The 15,019-nt window shown below is 41.6% G+C and overlaps 1 protein-coding gene across 3 annotated transcripts in view; it reads right to left on the bottom strand.

Moving 5' to 3' along the window:
* Positions 1–1,057: 1,057 nt before the first annotated feature.
* Positions 1,058–15,019, bottom strand: part of Pitslre (cyclin dependent kinase 11B pitslre) — a 181,952-nt gene continuing 167,990 nt past the window's right edge. For all 3 annotated transcript variants that reach the window (XM_080271808.1, XM_080271810.1, XM_080271809.1), the window contains one exon: positions 1,058–1,724. In XM_080271808.1, the coding sequence (XP_080127934.1) occupies positions 1,638–1,724 (87 nt within the window). In that variant the 3' untranslated portion in view covers positions 1,058–1,637. The remainder of the gene's footprint in view (positions 1,725–15,019) is intronic.

Raw genomic sequence — 15,019 nt, 5'->3', positions numbered from 1 at the left:
CGCTGATGTGGAAGTGAAGTGTGGGCAATTACAGTGCCTTTTACCTGCCTCAGTGAACACAGAGTGGGTGTTTATCGTATGTGCAGTGTTCATATATGTTTATAGTATTATTATCAGAATGAGGTTGGCATTTGGTAATGGTGTGTGAGCGAAAAATAGTGATTACAACACCGCTGACGTGGCAGTGAAGTGCGGGCAATTACAGTGCCTTTTACCTGCCTCAGTGAACACAGAGTGGGTGTTTATCGTATGTGCAGTGTTCATATATGTTTATAGTATTATTATCAGAATGAGGTTGGCATTTGGTAATGGTGTGTGAGCGAAGAATGGTGATTACAACACCGCTGATGTGGCAGTGAAGTGTGGGCAATTACAGTGCCTTTTACCTGCCTCAGTAAACACAGACTGGGTGTTTATCGTATGTGCAGTGTTCATATATGTTTATAGTATTATTATCAGAATGAGGTTGGCATTTGGTAATGGTGTGTGAGAGAAAAATAGTCATTTTAGATCGCTCACTTCTAATGGCACTGCCCATCCAGTGATAGTCAACGAAATCATGAAACCTACATCATTGCAAAGCCGAAGGTTATTACTTTCTAATGGTACCTTATTATTCGCTTTAGATTTATTCTGTGCAGAGTTATAAAGGTTTAAAATTTGTTTACATTTTGGCTGGAACCCCCGCGGGAGAGGCCAGTCGGGGCAAAACAATGCCCGCGGTTAAAGGGTTAAAGGTTTGCAGTTTCAGTGTCTGTGAACATATAGGGAGTCAGACTGTATCTGGACTCTACTAATTCAATCTGGATTGAATATGGCTTAAGTAGGTATAGTCAGGAGTGGTTTGCCAGTCCTTATTAAGAATATTCCAGATAAAATGAGTCCAGACTAGGCAGGTTTTACTATATGTCAATAGTTCCCTTTTTTTCTGTAAAAACTTGAACCCAACCATTTTGGACATATCGGTAAGAATTTGCTCTCAGTGAGAAAATTTATGTCATTTATTTTCAAAACCTCCAACTATGCCAAAGTACCATCACACAGTACTTTATCTGATACCTCTTTATCACGCAGTATCTTGTACCTTCTGATAACCAAATATGATTAATTTGTTGGGGTCCTTACAGCTACCAGTCATAGATGACTGAAGTTTCTGTGTTCCACATAATCACACAATCTCTTTGTATTTATGTTACAGAAACAGATTCCACATACCTAGGACACAGTCCAAAGCAATATGGTATCACATCTGAAAATTGTCTGTATATCACGTGGAATAACTTGTGAACCTTCTTTGCATATCCACACATTCTAGTTTCTTTGTCACATCGTCACCCACATATATGAGAGTTCAGTGCGTATACAAAATAAAACTCTAAAGGTGGTCAGGTGTAGAAAGTCTACACTTTTGTACAGGGAGGTATGGCAAGTTCTTTCTAGCACAGCTCAGTAGTGTCCTTCAGGCTTTACTCAAACATATCTTGATTATTTGATCTATAGGTTACTTTTCACTCACTAACATGACATACAGATTCTTTGTAGACATCCCAGATGTTTGTATTTGTTTCAGTCTGAGTCTTAAATATAAGTTCCCAATGTCATCCTACAACCATCTTCATTTTACAAGTTCTCTCCACTCACATCTTGAGTACAAAGCCAGCTCCTGCAGAAGAACCTCCTCCTAGGAAGAAACCACGCCCTGCCAGTTCATCATCACCTTCCACCTGTAATAAATATCTGCATTAAGAATTTCAATAATGTATAACAAGCACGCACGCACGCGCATGCACATACACACACACACACACACACACACACAGTTAAGGTATCCCCATATTGAGGTTCATCATGGTGCAGCTAACATATTCTATGAACAGGAAACTAATCTATAAGCCCAAACCAGCTACTTGCTTCCCAACTGTGTTTAATAATGATGGAAGTTCAGATGATGCAGTGTTTGACAGGGTACAACAGGGTAGAATGGTTGTTGGTTCACTGAAAACAGCAGTAAAGAATGGGAGAGTGAGCATGGAGGGGGAAAAAAAAAAAAAAATCATTGCTTGACAACACTGTGATCCCTCCTCTGACATGGAAGTGAAACTTGGACCCTGTTGAGAGGATACAAGGAAAGAGTGAGAACAGTGTAAATGAGTTAACTAAAAAGTGCATGTAATTTTATGTGAAGAGACAGACAGACAAAGGAAATGAAGGAGCATTGTGGTGCTAATGTGAATGTGCTAGAAAACATTAAAAGATATGGGAGATGATTTGGCCATGTGGAGTGGATGAAGAACAAGAGATAGATTAGAAGAGTGAATGTTAATGAAGTGGTGGAAGAGGGGGTGGAGAGAGATGTGAGAAAGGAGACACGAGTTGGAGAAACAGCAGCCTGATGATAGGAGGATAGGGTGACGTGAAAGCAATTTGTCTGGGGCCACCATTTATAGGATAAAGGCATATGGTGACAGACAGGTAGACAAAATGGTGGAGAGAAAGGAATGAACTGTTTATGGGATTACGACAAAGTATGGATTAGAAGAACTGTACCACAGGAGTGGAAGAAGCTCATACTGTATCTTTTAATATCAAGACCATTATCTATCTATCTATCTATCAATAGCCCGACGCCCTAATCCCGCAAAGGGTGGCCACAGACAAAACGCCTCCAAGTCACTCTGTCACCCACCATTTGACTACCCTCCCCCAACTCACCCCCCCCTCCCTCATATACCTCTCAACTCCATCCCTCCACCTCATCCTCGGTCTACCCCTCCCTCTCCTTCCCTCCACCTCACCTACATACACCCTCTTAGTCAGTCTTTCATTCTCCATTCTCTCCACATGTCCAAACCACCTCAGTATATTTCTCCTAATCTTCTCAACCACATCCACATCTACCCTACAACGTTCCTTCACTTCTTCATTCGTCAACCTGTCCCTCCACGTCACTCCACATGCTCCTCTCAAGTAACTCATTTCCACTGCTCTCACTCTTGACTTGCTCCCCTCTTGTAAGGTCCATGCCTCGCTTCCATACGTCAGGGTAGGGATCACAGTACTATCATGCAGTGACTTCTTAACTTCCATACTCACCTCCCTATTTCTCATCACTGCTTTCAGTGTACCAACAACCTTCCTTCCCTGCTGTGCCCTTTCACGTACTTTATCCCCCAAAGTTCCATCCTTACTCATCACACTACCCAAGTACTTGAATGCACTCACATTCTCCATATCCTCACCATCCAACCTCACTGCACACTCTGTGACTTCATTCCTCTCAAACACCATAACTTTACTTTTGTTTACATTAACTTTCAGATTCCTCCTCCTACACACTGCCCCAAATTCATTCACCAAACCTTGCAATTCCCATTCATCTTCACTCAACAATACTGTATCACCAGCAAACAGCAACACCGGAAGCTTCCAAATCTCACCCTCATTCATTAGGGCCAGCCCCACATCCACTGCCCTACCTTGCACCTCCTTTACAACCCCATCCATATATATATTAAACAGCCATGGAGACATCACACACCCCTGTTTCAGTCCCACACTGAGATCAAAGAACTCACTCAGCTCAGCATCCACTCGCACCGTAGCCCTAGCTCCCTCGTACATACTCTTCACAGCACTCAACAATTTCCCCTCCACTCCATATATTCTTAATACCTTCCACATACCTTGCCTATCTATTCTGTCATAAGCTTTCTCCAAGTCCATTATGAGATAAAAAATTACTGTAGAATAAGTCTTAAGCACACTGTATGGGGTAATATGGAAGAATAATGACAGACATAGCAAGGCAAATACTGTACCACACTATCTGGAACATGTTAATGATGAACAGGATATTATTTGGATCAGCAGGGGTAGTGTGAATCTGGTACCAGTATGTGCAGAAAGAGAGTTAAGAAAGCATGGGACTGTCATATCTGCTAGTATGCCATTTACAGATTTGGAAAAAGTGTATGATAAAGTGAACAGGGAAGGACAATGAAAGGAGTTATATATTTTGTGGAAGAAAAACTGTTAAATGCTGTATGCATGTGCCTCAATATATGGATGTTTGAATGTCTCTACATGAGTCCTTGAATGCAACAAGGGTGCATTATGTTGTTCAGTATAGATGTGTTTAGTCATTTTCAACACAAACAATATGGAAGGGAAAAGTGTTGGACTGGGATGTTTTTGCACTGGATATTAAAAATGCTTAACAATTTAAGCTTTTTAAGTTAGACCAATAGAGAATCAGGCCAGTCCATAAAATGGAGAATTTCATTTCATTTCATTTTGAAAGACTCTAACATAATTGCATCCATCGGCCTTGGTCACCTAATGGCGGCTTTCCATGCTGCTTGATCTCCGACAGCCTCTCTGTTCAGTCCCTTAACCCTGAGATCACACTTAATGACCTTGTCCCAGGTCTTTTTTGGTCTACCCCTCACAAATCCCACCACTAATATTATCGCTTCTCACTTTCTGCAACCAATTATCATCCCCCATCCTCTCCACATACCCAAACCACCTCAATCTACCTCTCCTCATCACAACACTAATACACTCCAGTCCCATCCTACCTCTCAACTCTTCCATCATAAGCCTAGCCCCCCCAAGCCTTGAACTCAGGGACGCACTGCACATCCACCTAATTATCATCATTTCTGTACGTTTGAGCCTGCAAATATCCTCTTTCTTTACAACCCAGGTCTCAGAACCATACAGCATTACACTCCTAACATGCTGCATACAAAGACCTTTTAGCATGTAGAGATAGCCCTCTCAATGTCAGGAGAGTCAAGAGCTCCCTGAACTTCTTCCAACCACTCCTCACCCTAGCCACAGAAGCTAGCTCCAACCCCACCTCCAGCACATAAATGTCTCCCAAACAACTAAACTCTTCCACACATTCAAGAGACTCAACAGCAGCTTCAATCCTTTCATGCCTGACAATCTCCACCTGCTCTCCCCAACACAATGCACACATAAAATCAGCATTATCTCGCAGTCTACCTCTAATACCACTACATATTTTATACACTCACTTATTACAACACTGCACAAGATGGAATTACTTCCCACGCCCTTGTGGCAAATTTTACATGGCCACTTCCTCTTCTTTGACAGTATCGCCACCAACCCTAGATATCATCACTTTTTTATCTGCATTTATCCTTAAGCCCTTGTGCCCCATACCATCTCTCCACTTCCTAAATCTTAATATATACCGTATATATATACATATATATATATATATATATATATATATATATATATGTATATGTACACATAGTAATCCCTAACTTATCCAGATATGCAGTATCCGAACCTGTTCATTATCTGGATACTGGACCTTGACTCTATTAAACCATTATCTGAATTTACTTGCAATTATCCAGACATAAAAGTCCCCAAGAACTTGGCAGGCCAGCCGACATGTTCAAACAATCGGTAACATGGCTGCTGGACTCTAGCCTTACGGAAAACAGGCCGTAACCCACAACCTGAGCTAAAATGTCCATCCGCCCCTGTACTGGATGGTCAAAGTCAAGCAGAACGCTTCCTCCACCCCGATTATGACGTACATGGCTTCAAGCCAATGAGAGCTCACCTGAGGTAGCATGAGGGGGGACTGGACCAACCCGGGAGGTGGGGGGGCACCCCCCGCTCTGGTCTGCCTCCATGCCACCCTTTACTCCACTCCCTCACTCCCTCCTTGTTCCCCATCACCCTCCCACCCCTCCACACACCTGCATCTCTCCTCCTACCACCACCTGTGTCTCTTCCCACCCACTCTCACCCCTCCTACCACCCTGCTAGCCTTGTGTCCTCCTCGAACCCCAACCCATCCCTCCCTCCTTGTCCCTCATTACCTTCCCATCCCCTACAGACCCCCAAGAGTATCAGGCCACCAAGATGTTACAGAACATACTGAAATGCTTTCATGCGAAAAGTTGGTTATTTTTCCAACGTCCGTACCTATAGGCCTACTCTCCACAGTCTACTTTATCTCCCGACAGCCTAGTAATCTCCCCACACTTACATACACCTGTTTTCATGGTTGGTGTGACAAAATACTTTGAAATGACCCGTTTCAATAAGAAAAATTGGTAGTTATCAAAATTTTCACATTTTAGATTGTTATCGAGGGGTAACTATTATAATTTTTTTTTTTAACTTTGACACGTGATTGTGCAGTAACCATTAGGCCTACGGGGGTGTGGATTGTGTTGTCAGGTGTGTAAATTCTTCCTCTTTAGCCAGAACACAATCAATTTGCCCTGCTGAAAGTTACCAACCCCCCCCCAAATTGCAGTTGTGGGGAGGGGGACCTACCCAAAATAATTGCGGTCTTAAGGGGTTAACATGGATACAGTATTCCTATGTGTGTTTTGATGTCTCAATATGGCAGAATGACCGGAAAACACTGCCAAAATTTGGAGAGGTACTGTACATAAAGGTAGTTTTTTAAAATGCTTTTTTGCATAGTTTTCAGGGTGTTTAGCATTACAGTAAGACCTCACTATAACGGATTAATTGGAGCCCAAACCATTTCAAAAAATGCGAAATTCCGATAAAAGCAACATTGGACTTCCCCCTGCTAACCCGGACTTTTTCCGATATATCAGACATTAGTCCGGATCACATGAATAGTTTTTAAACTGTTTTGACTACCATTGTGGTACTGTATTGTGTTATAACTTCACTACATTAATCAAATGGTACAATATATACCGGTATAATAATACTGTACTGTACACTGATAAACATGTCTTTTATTTACCATATTGTGGTGAACATAGCTGAAGTGGTCAGGCAGTCTGGACTGCCTGGCTTTATCGGACTTTTTCCAATATATAGGAATTTAGTCCGGCAGCTCCTCAAGTCCAATAAAAGCAAATTCCAGTCTATTGAAGTCCGTTATATTGAGGTTTTACTGTACTCTGGATATTTCTATGTACGTTTTGATATCTAAATATGGCAGACTGGCCTGAAAACAGTGCCAAAATTTGGAGGGGTTCTGTACATACAGTAGTGTATAGGTAGGGTCTTTTTTTTTTTCATTGTTTTTTTTAAATGGTTTTCTTGGTGTTTAGAATTATTATGGATATTCCTGTGTGTGTCTAAATACAGTGCACCCCCACATAAAGCGAACTCACATGGCACGAATCACCTACAATAGGAGGTCACCCCAGAAAATGCTTATTTTTATCGAATGCGAAATCTGTGAATCGAACTTCCCAAAATGTGAGTCGGTTGTATAATTCCAAGGCAAAAATGGACTTCCTGCCATTACTACGAGTGTTAGGCTGGACAATGCGAGTCAGTCACATGAAGGCAGGTGGCTGGCAATAAGCCAGATTCAAAATGACAGGCGGCTGGCCAGCTATCTCCATGCCATCTACCGACTTTCCTGAGTAAACGGACACATCTCCTCCATGTTGCCGCGAGAACACATGTTGTACCTCGCATCCTGTGGTCCATTTTAGTATCATACCAGTACCCAACTGTTCATCATGGTCTCAGCTATTGACTTTGATGGCTTTATGGCACCTCCAGGAGACCTCAGCAGTGACAGAGTAACAACAGGGCACCCTGCCCCATGGGGCAAGAGCAGACGTTCCAAGCCTCAAACACCCACCCACTCCCTCCCTTCTTAACATGCCCAGAAGTCATTTAAATAAAGGTACATGGTGTTCTATTTGTTTGTCCAACTAGAAGTACAGGTAAGCCCTTAATTCACGCGAGGGTTACATTCCCAGACCCTTCGCGTATGAGGTAAATTCGCGTATACATTCTGCCCTTGTGTGCACATAATTACGCATGTCTACTAAGTATATTGCATCTGAATAATACTGTTTATGCACTACATACACCTTATAAACTAGCATAAAATATGAAAATCAACAAAAATGTAAGAAATTTAACACTGAAACCCGACAAGCACAGGCGTAAGTGGAGACACTTCAGCAGTCTGGTGCACAAGCTCTCACTGCCTCCCATATGCTACATTCTGCCTTCTTTATTGTCCAAACAGATGACTCATTCACCCCAAATATACGGTTCCGAGCCAGTTCACAGGCGTAGGTGGAGACACTAGCACAGTCTGGTGCACTAGCCCTCACTGACTCCCGTATGCTACATTCTGCCTTCTTTATTGTAAGAACAGTTGACTCACCCCAAACACACGGTTCAGAGACAATGAAGTCAATTCACCATCAAAACATGGACGATTCCCTGTCATTCTATAAATACAGTATACTTATTATTGATTAATTAATACTTTAATAACTAATTTTCAGGGGGATTTTATAACTCATATATATAATAAACTAGTGTACTGTACTTGCTAAATATACTGGCATGTAAATAAATGACGGGGAATCGTCCTGACGGAAAATTGTCACCGACATTCCTTCCTTAAGTTTGTCCAACACTTTAACTTTCTCTGTCAGCAACATCACTTTACGAGTCCGTTTTGGTGTGTTACCACATGCATCACTTGCACTATGCTTAGGCCCCATGTTGGCAGACAAGGCAAGCAATCACTGGAATGCAGAAAAATATGCCACAAATAATGATTCGCGAGTCACGCATGGTTCGACCGTCGAATTCAAACTGACTGTGTGGTGCGTGGTAGAACTCCCCCCCCCACACACACACACACACACACATATGTATGCACATGGGCAGAAGGTAGGCATTTTTATATTTTATTTATTTCTCTTGTATATTAAAATTATTTATTTGAATACTATAATTTTATGTTTTAATTATTGTACGAAAAATTCATGGACAACCGAAATCGCGTGAAAAAAGTTCACGTGAATTAAGGGCTTATCTGTACTGTTTGACAAAGTATTAGTAGGGTAGAGTAGGCTGGAAGAGGACCCGAAGACCAAGTCCTGGGTGGGCTGTCCACCATATATCATTTTTCTCATAAGTTCTTTGGTTCACATAATGCAAAATCGCAGAATGCAAGGGTTTCTGAAGCCCATAAACTCGCCTTGTGTGAGAGTGCACTGTGTGCCTGAACGGTGGAGAACACTGCCAAAATAAGCAATGGTACTGTACAAACAGGTTAAGTATAGGTTGGAGATTGGAAATAGGTTGAGTCTGGATATTGTATGAGGGATATTGTTCATTATCCAGATACTGCCACTACCCAGAGATGCCTTTGGCTCTATTATGTCGGATAACTGAGGGAGTGCTATGTACATGTATATGTATATATATATATATATATATATATATATATACATATTGTGGTAGGTGGGGGCACCCATCATCCACTCACTCAATGTAGAGGTGCCATATGATCTCTACACTGAGTGACAAGCCAAATGGTTTCCTGTACCCAGGAAACCATTTACTACGCTGGGTGGTAACCAAATAACCGGGGTTTCTGGCAGGGTTAAGTGTCCCCCAGATTCTCCTATCCAAAATCACTTAATCATGGCAGTTGTTTCAGAGAGACTCGGAGGGCCCAATACCTGCCCAGGGCCCCGACCAAATGGGCAGACTCGCGTGGCCATGTGGAATGTGAGAGGCGTGAATGAGGAGAGCAAGAAGGTGGAAGTGGTGAATGTGTTCAAGAGTGCGAGATATGCTGTGATGGCATTGTGTGAAATGAAGATGAAAGGGTGCGAAGTGGAGGAGTGGGAAGGTATGAAATGTGTAAGATCAGGAATGAATGGGAGAGGAAGATGCAAAGAAGGAGTTGCTTTGTTGATGAATAAGGTGTGGCAGAGTGGAATGAGAGACTACAAATGTGTTAGCTTGAGATGTATGTATGTCAAGTTCAAGTTTGAGAAGGTGAAAGTGGCAGTGATTGTAGCATATGCACCATGTGAAGACAGGAGTGAGAGAGAATAAGGCAGGTTTTGGGATGAGCTGGGTGAAGTAGTGGGAGAAATGCCCAGGAGCTATAAAGTGATTGTGATGGGGGATATGAATGGAAGAGTAGGCACTGGTCCTGAGGATGACATAATGGGTTGCTATGGAGTACCAGGAGAAAATGATAATGGGACGAGACTTAAGGATATGTGTCAGGAGTGGAGGTTGTGCATTTGTAACTTGTATTTCAAACACAGAGATGCACATAAATATACATGGTATAGAGGGAACGGGGATCGTGTTGAAAGAAGCCTGATTGATTACGTGCTCGTAGAGAGGTCAATGATGGGAATGGCTGCTGATACGAGGGTTGTGCGAGGACGATGTGGAGGTCTGTCAGATCATATGATTGCGGTATGCAAGATCAAGCTGAAAGGAGTGAGGTGAATCAGGAGAGAGACAAGCAGTCAGAGAGAAAGACTGAAAGTTGAGCTGAGGATCAAAGAAATGGCAGATGAATACAGGACCAAAGTAGAGGACGAGTTAGAATTACTGAATCGGAATTAAATGGGTCTGGACAGACTGTGGAATGCATATAGGGATTGCTTAGTTAGGAATGCTAAAGCAGTATGTGGTGTGGCAAAAGTAACAACAAAGAAGAAAGGTACGGCATTGTGGGATGAGGAGGTAAAGAGAGCGGTGGAGGAAAAGAGGAAGAAGTGGCTAAAGTGGTTATAGGATAGGGGTTCAGTTGAAATAAGAGCTGAATATGTTGAGAGCAAGAAGCACGCAAAGTGACTAGTGATGAGGAAAAATGAGGTAAATGAGGATCTAGGAAGAAAAATGAATGCGAACTACTCTGAAAATAGAAAGATATTCTGGAAAGAGATGGGGAAAGTAGAAGTGAAAGCGGTAAGAAATGGGATGGTGTGAAGGATGCAGGTGGTAGATTATTAACCTATGGAGATGAAGTAAGGACCAGATGGAAAGAATATTTTGAAAGCCTGATGAATGGGGATAGAGAGAGCAAAGCAGCTGTAAACATGATTGGCTTTGGGGGTGTGCAGAGAAGGAATGCAGTGCCGGGAGACACGACGCTCGCACAGGTGAAGAGTGCTGTGAAGCGGCTGAAAAATGGGAAAGCAGCTGGGGATGATGAGGTGTATGCAGAGATGCTTAAATGTAGTGGAGAGAAAGGAATGAAGTGCTTGTTGGACATATGTAAGAAGGCATGAATAAGTGAAACTGTGCCTGCAGAGTGGAAAAAGGCTGTGATTGTACCCCTGTACAAAAATAAAGGTGGGCGAAGTGAGTGCAAGAATTATCATGGCATAAGTTTATTGAGTGTGGTAGGGAAGGTATATGGAAGAATTATTTTAGAGAAAGTAAGAGAGATATCAGAAGTCCTAGTGAGTGATGAACAGGGTGACTTTAGGAGTGGCAGAAGATGTGTGGACCAAATATTTGCAGTGAGACAGATAGTAGAGAAGGTTTGTGAGAAGGACCATAAGGTGTTTATGGCATTCATGGATCTGGAAAAACCATATGACAAGGTGGACAGAGAAGGATTGTGGAAAGTTTTGCGCATGTACGGTGTAGAGGGTAAGCTGTTAGGTGCCGTCAAGAGTTTTTATGATGGTAGAGAAGCATGTGTCAGAGTTAATGGGCATCTAAGTGAATGGTTCACAATCAGTGTGGGCATGCAACAAGGTTGTGTGATGTCCCCATGGTTGTTCAATGTATATATGGATGGGGTGATGAGAGAAGTGAAAACACGAGTAATGGAGAGAGTGATTGCATTGGTAATGAATGGTGATGGATGGAATATCTCAAATTTGTTGTATGCTGATGATGCAGTACTGCTTGCAAGTACTGGACAAGAACTTCGTAGGCTAGTGAAGAGTTTTGCTGATGTCTGTATTGGTCATTCCTTGAGAGTAAATGAAGAAAAGAGTAAACTGATGGTTACTGAGAGAGAAGGTGACTCCCAGTGCAATGTAACAGTGAATGGAGAGAGACTGTAATTGGTGAGAGAGTTCAAATACCCGGGTACAGTGACAGAAAAGAGAGGAAAATGTGCAAAAGAAGTTGAAAGTAGAGTGACACAAGGAAGAAAAGTAGCTGGTACATATACATACATATATATATATATATATATATATATATATATATATATATATATATATATATACAGTAATCCCTCTAATATCCGAACGTCCAATATCCAAACATCCCCACTAACCGGACATAATCATCATGGGATCCAATATTCCCAAAATGGGCCAAAAACCGCAAAAAATTCGAAAAAAATCTGACTTTTTTTCCACCTGTAATCTGAAATTGCCGCCTGGTGCCGAACAGCTGTTACACCATGGTCCCTTCACCCCTTCCTTCCTCCCCCCTCCCCCCTCCCCTGTCAGGGTTGCCATTTGGTATTTTTCATTACCAAGTGTGGGCCAATTTGGTAATGAAAAATTCGTTTGGTAATGAATCAGAATAATGCATTACCAAATGGATTTTTCACATGTATGAGGATACACAGTATGGAGATGGTGGATTGTTTGCTCTCTTTGATTAATCTGCTACCCTACATAGCGTGAAAATAATCAACATGGTGTTGATTGTAGAATTTAGAGTGCAGAGGATTAACTGTGGACTGCAAACTGGTGGTTCAAAGCAGTCCAGGAGCCAGGGACTTGTAAGTACCCAGAATGTTTAATATTGTATAAATTCACATCTAAAACCTCATTTTATGGTTCTTTTGCATTTATTTCAGTCTTTTATGTCCCTTATTGGTGTGATTTGGGTCTTAAATAGGTGCTATGCATGTCCAGAGGGAGTTGTATAGGTGTTTCTCTGAGTTAGGGTCCATAAGTACAAGCCCATAAGCTGGGGCCCAATATCCGGACAGGACCACTATCCGGACCTGCCTATGGCCCTATTATGTCGGATATTGGAGCGATATACAGAGATAGCCCGATTATCCGGGCTATATGGTGTTAAGGGGTGCCCGCTTAGTCCGAAAGCACGATTAATCTGGCGGAAACACAAGTACTGTACTGTTAGACTGATTTATTTACCGGTAAATGTACACTTTAAGTACCAGAAAGACCTTTCCAGTTCAATGTATATTCCTCCAGCTTGTTTCAGTATTTTTCAGACTATATTCAGTTCGGTAAATCACTTTTTCTTACTGAAAGATTTCCTCCCTGTTAGTATCGTCTCGTTCTAAAGCTGTACCTACGATTGTTTCCAGCACAATGGACGAAACTCATCGTACTCAAATGTGGACTTTGTTTCCCAACTTCCCAACTGAAGATTAGGTTAGGTTACATTATTAGGGGCAGTTAAGCTAGGTTAGGCCAGGTTTAAACACTTATATTAGAACAGTGTCTTCTGCCGTTACGTTAACGAATCAAAGAGTCGTCACACCAGAACAGCTAAAAACAGCGGGGAAAGATTTAACAAGAAATGTTTATTTACCAACCCAGAAATAATCAGAAAAATATAACAGACTATCAGGATGAACTGCTTTGGTAAGGTGCTTTTACTGCTTACAGCAAAGCGAATGTTTACCACCCTCAAATCCTCAATGTTCGTGAGTTCAGAAATTTGTGTGCTCCCATGGCAGACCTTGAAACCATTTTTTCAAAGTTATAAAGTCAGTTTCTTTTTCTTATAGATTTGAAAAGACTCGTCTGGTACACCTGGCTTTTTCCCCTCCTCCCTAAACCCATCTTGTGATTTGCTATGATTCGTGAAAGAAAATTAGGGGGCATGTTACATTAGAATTTAAACATAAAGTTAGGGTGCATGTTACTTTATCATTTAAACATATCGGCGAAAACATCTGGGATGAAAGGACCGCCGAGCTGTTTGGGATGGTAGAGTAGGGTCGTGTAAACATACCAGTGACCGTTCCCTTCCCATAATTGTTCGCAGTTTTCATGGCTCTCCCTAACTTAACGTTACTGACACCGGTACAATAAAGCATTGTTCAAGGCTAGCAGCCATAAGGGGTTAATGGAATACATTATTGTTTGTATCAATACTCTCTCTTTCACACATACACGAACGAACAAAAGAATGTGCAATAAATGTACACTTAACTGTAAGGAGCAGAAATAACTGTAAGCTCTGTCGGTCTGAAATGTGTTGGGAAGCGACACCGAACAAAGAATGTGGAACTGAATGCCACCTTACGAGAACACTTGAGATGAAAGTATTTTTTCTTATTAGTAAACATAATTGTTCCATTTCGTCCCCTATAATTGTGAAACTCGTAAATTTTCGTCCAAGCATACACCCTAATAACATTACCAATTCAATTCATATTCTCTAGTTTGTTTTCTGTATTTTTCTAGTTTGTTTTCTTATTATCATAACGTTCCTTAAGCCTTACCTACGATTGTTTCTGGCATAATGGAAGAAACTTACTCATAATTAGGGTGCATGTTACATTAGCATTTAAACATATCGGCGAAAACATCTGAGATGAAGTGGCAGGCCGCCTGACTGTTTGAGATGGTAGAGGAGGGTCGTGAAAACATACCAGTGACCTTCGTTCCCTTCCCATAATTGTTCGCAGTTTTTTATAGCTCTCCCTAACCCAGCATCCCTGACACCGGTACAGTAAACCATTGTTCGAGGCTGACAGCTATGATGGGGTTAATGGAATGCATTATTGTTTGTATTAATACTCTCCTTCATACATACAGTACACTTAAGAACGAACAAAAGAGTGAACAGTAAATGTAAGAGGAAGAAATAACAATGATCTGTCGGTCCGAAATGTGTTGGGAGGCGCGATACCTAACGAAGAATGCAGAACTGAATGCTAACTTACGAGAACACATGAGATGAGTATTTTTTTTTTTTTTCTGATTAGCAGACATTCTTGTTTCATTTCATTCCCTAAAACTAGGAAACCCATTACTTTTCGTCTAAGCATACAGCCTAAAGACTTCACCAATTCACTTCATATTCCTCCAGTTTGTTTTCTGTGTTTTTCTATTTTGAGGGTAGTAAATTACCTACTCTTGCTGAAAGATTTTCTCTTTTATCACGTTCTTTAAGCCGTACCTACGATTGCTTCGGGCATAAAGGAAGAAACTCATCGTACACAAAAGTGGATTTAGTTTCCCAATTTCCCAACTGGAGCCCAGGTTGGGTCAGGTTAGGT

This window comes from Coenobita brevimanus, chromosome 47 (assembly GCF_032717465.1).
Source record: "Coenobita brevimanus isolate Jiangsu-jjx chromosome 47, ASM3271746v2, whole genome shotgun sequence".
NCBI lineage: Eukaryota > Metazoa > Arthropoda > Malacostraca > Decapoda > Coenobitidae > Coenobita > Coenobita brevimanus.
This window is presented reverse-complemented; position numbering and strand designations above follow the sequence as displayed.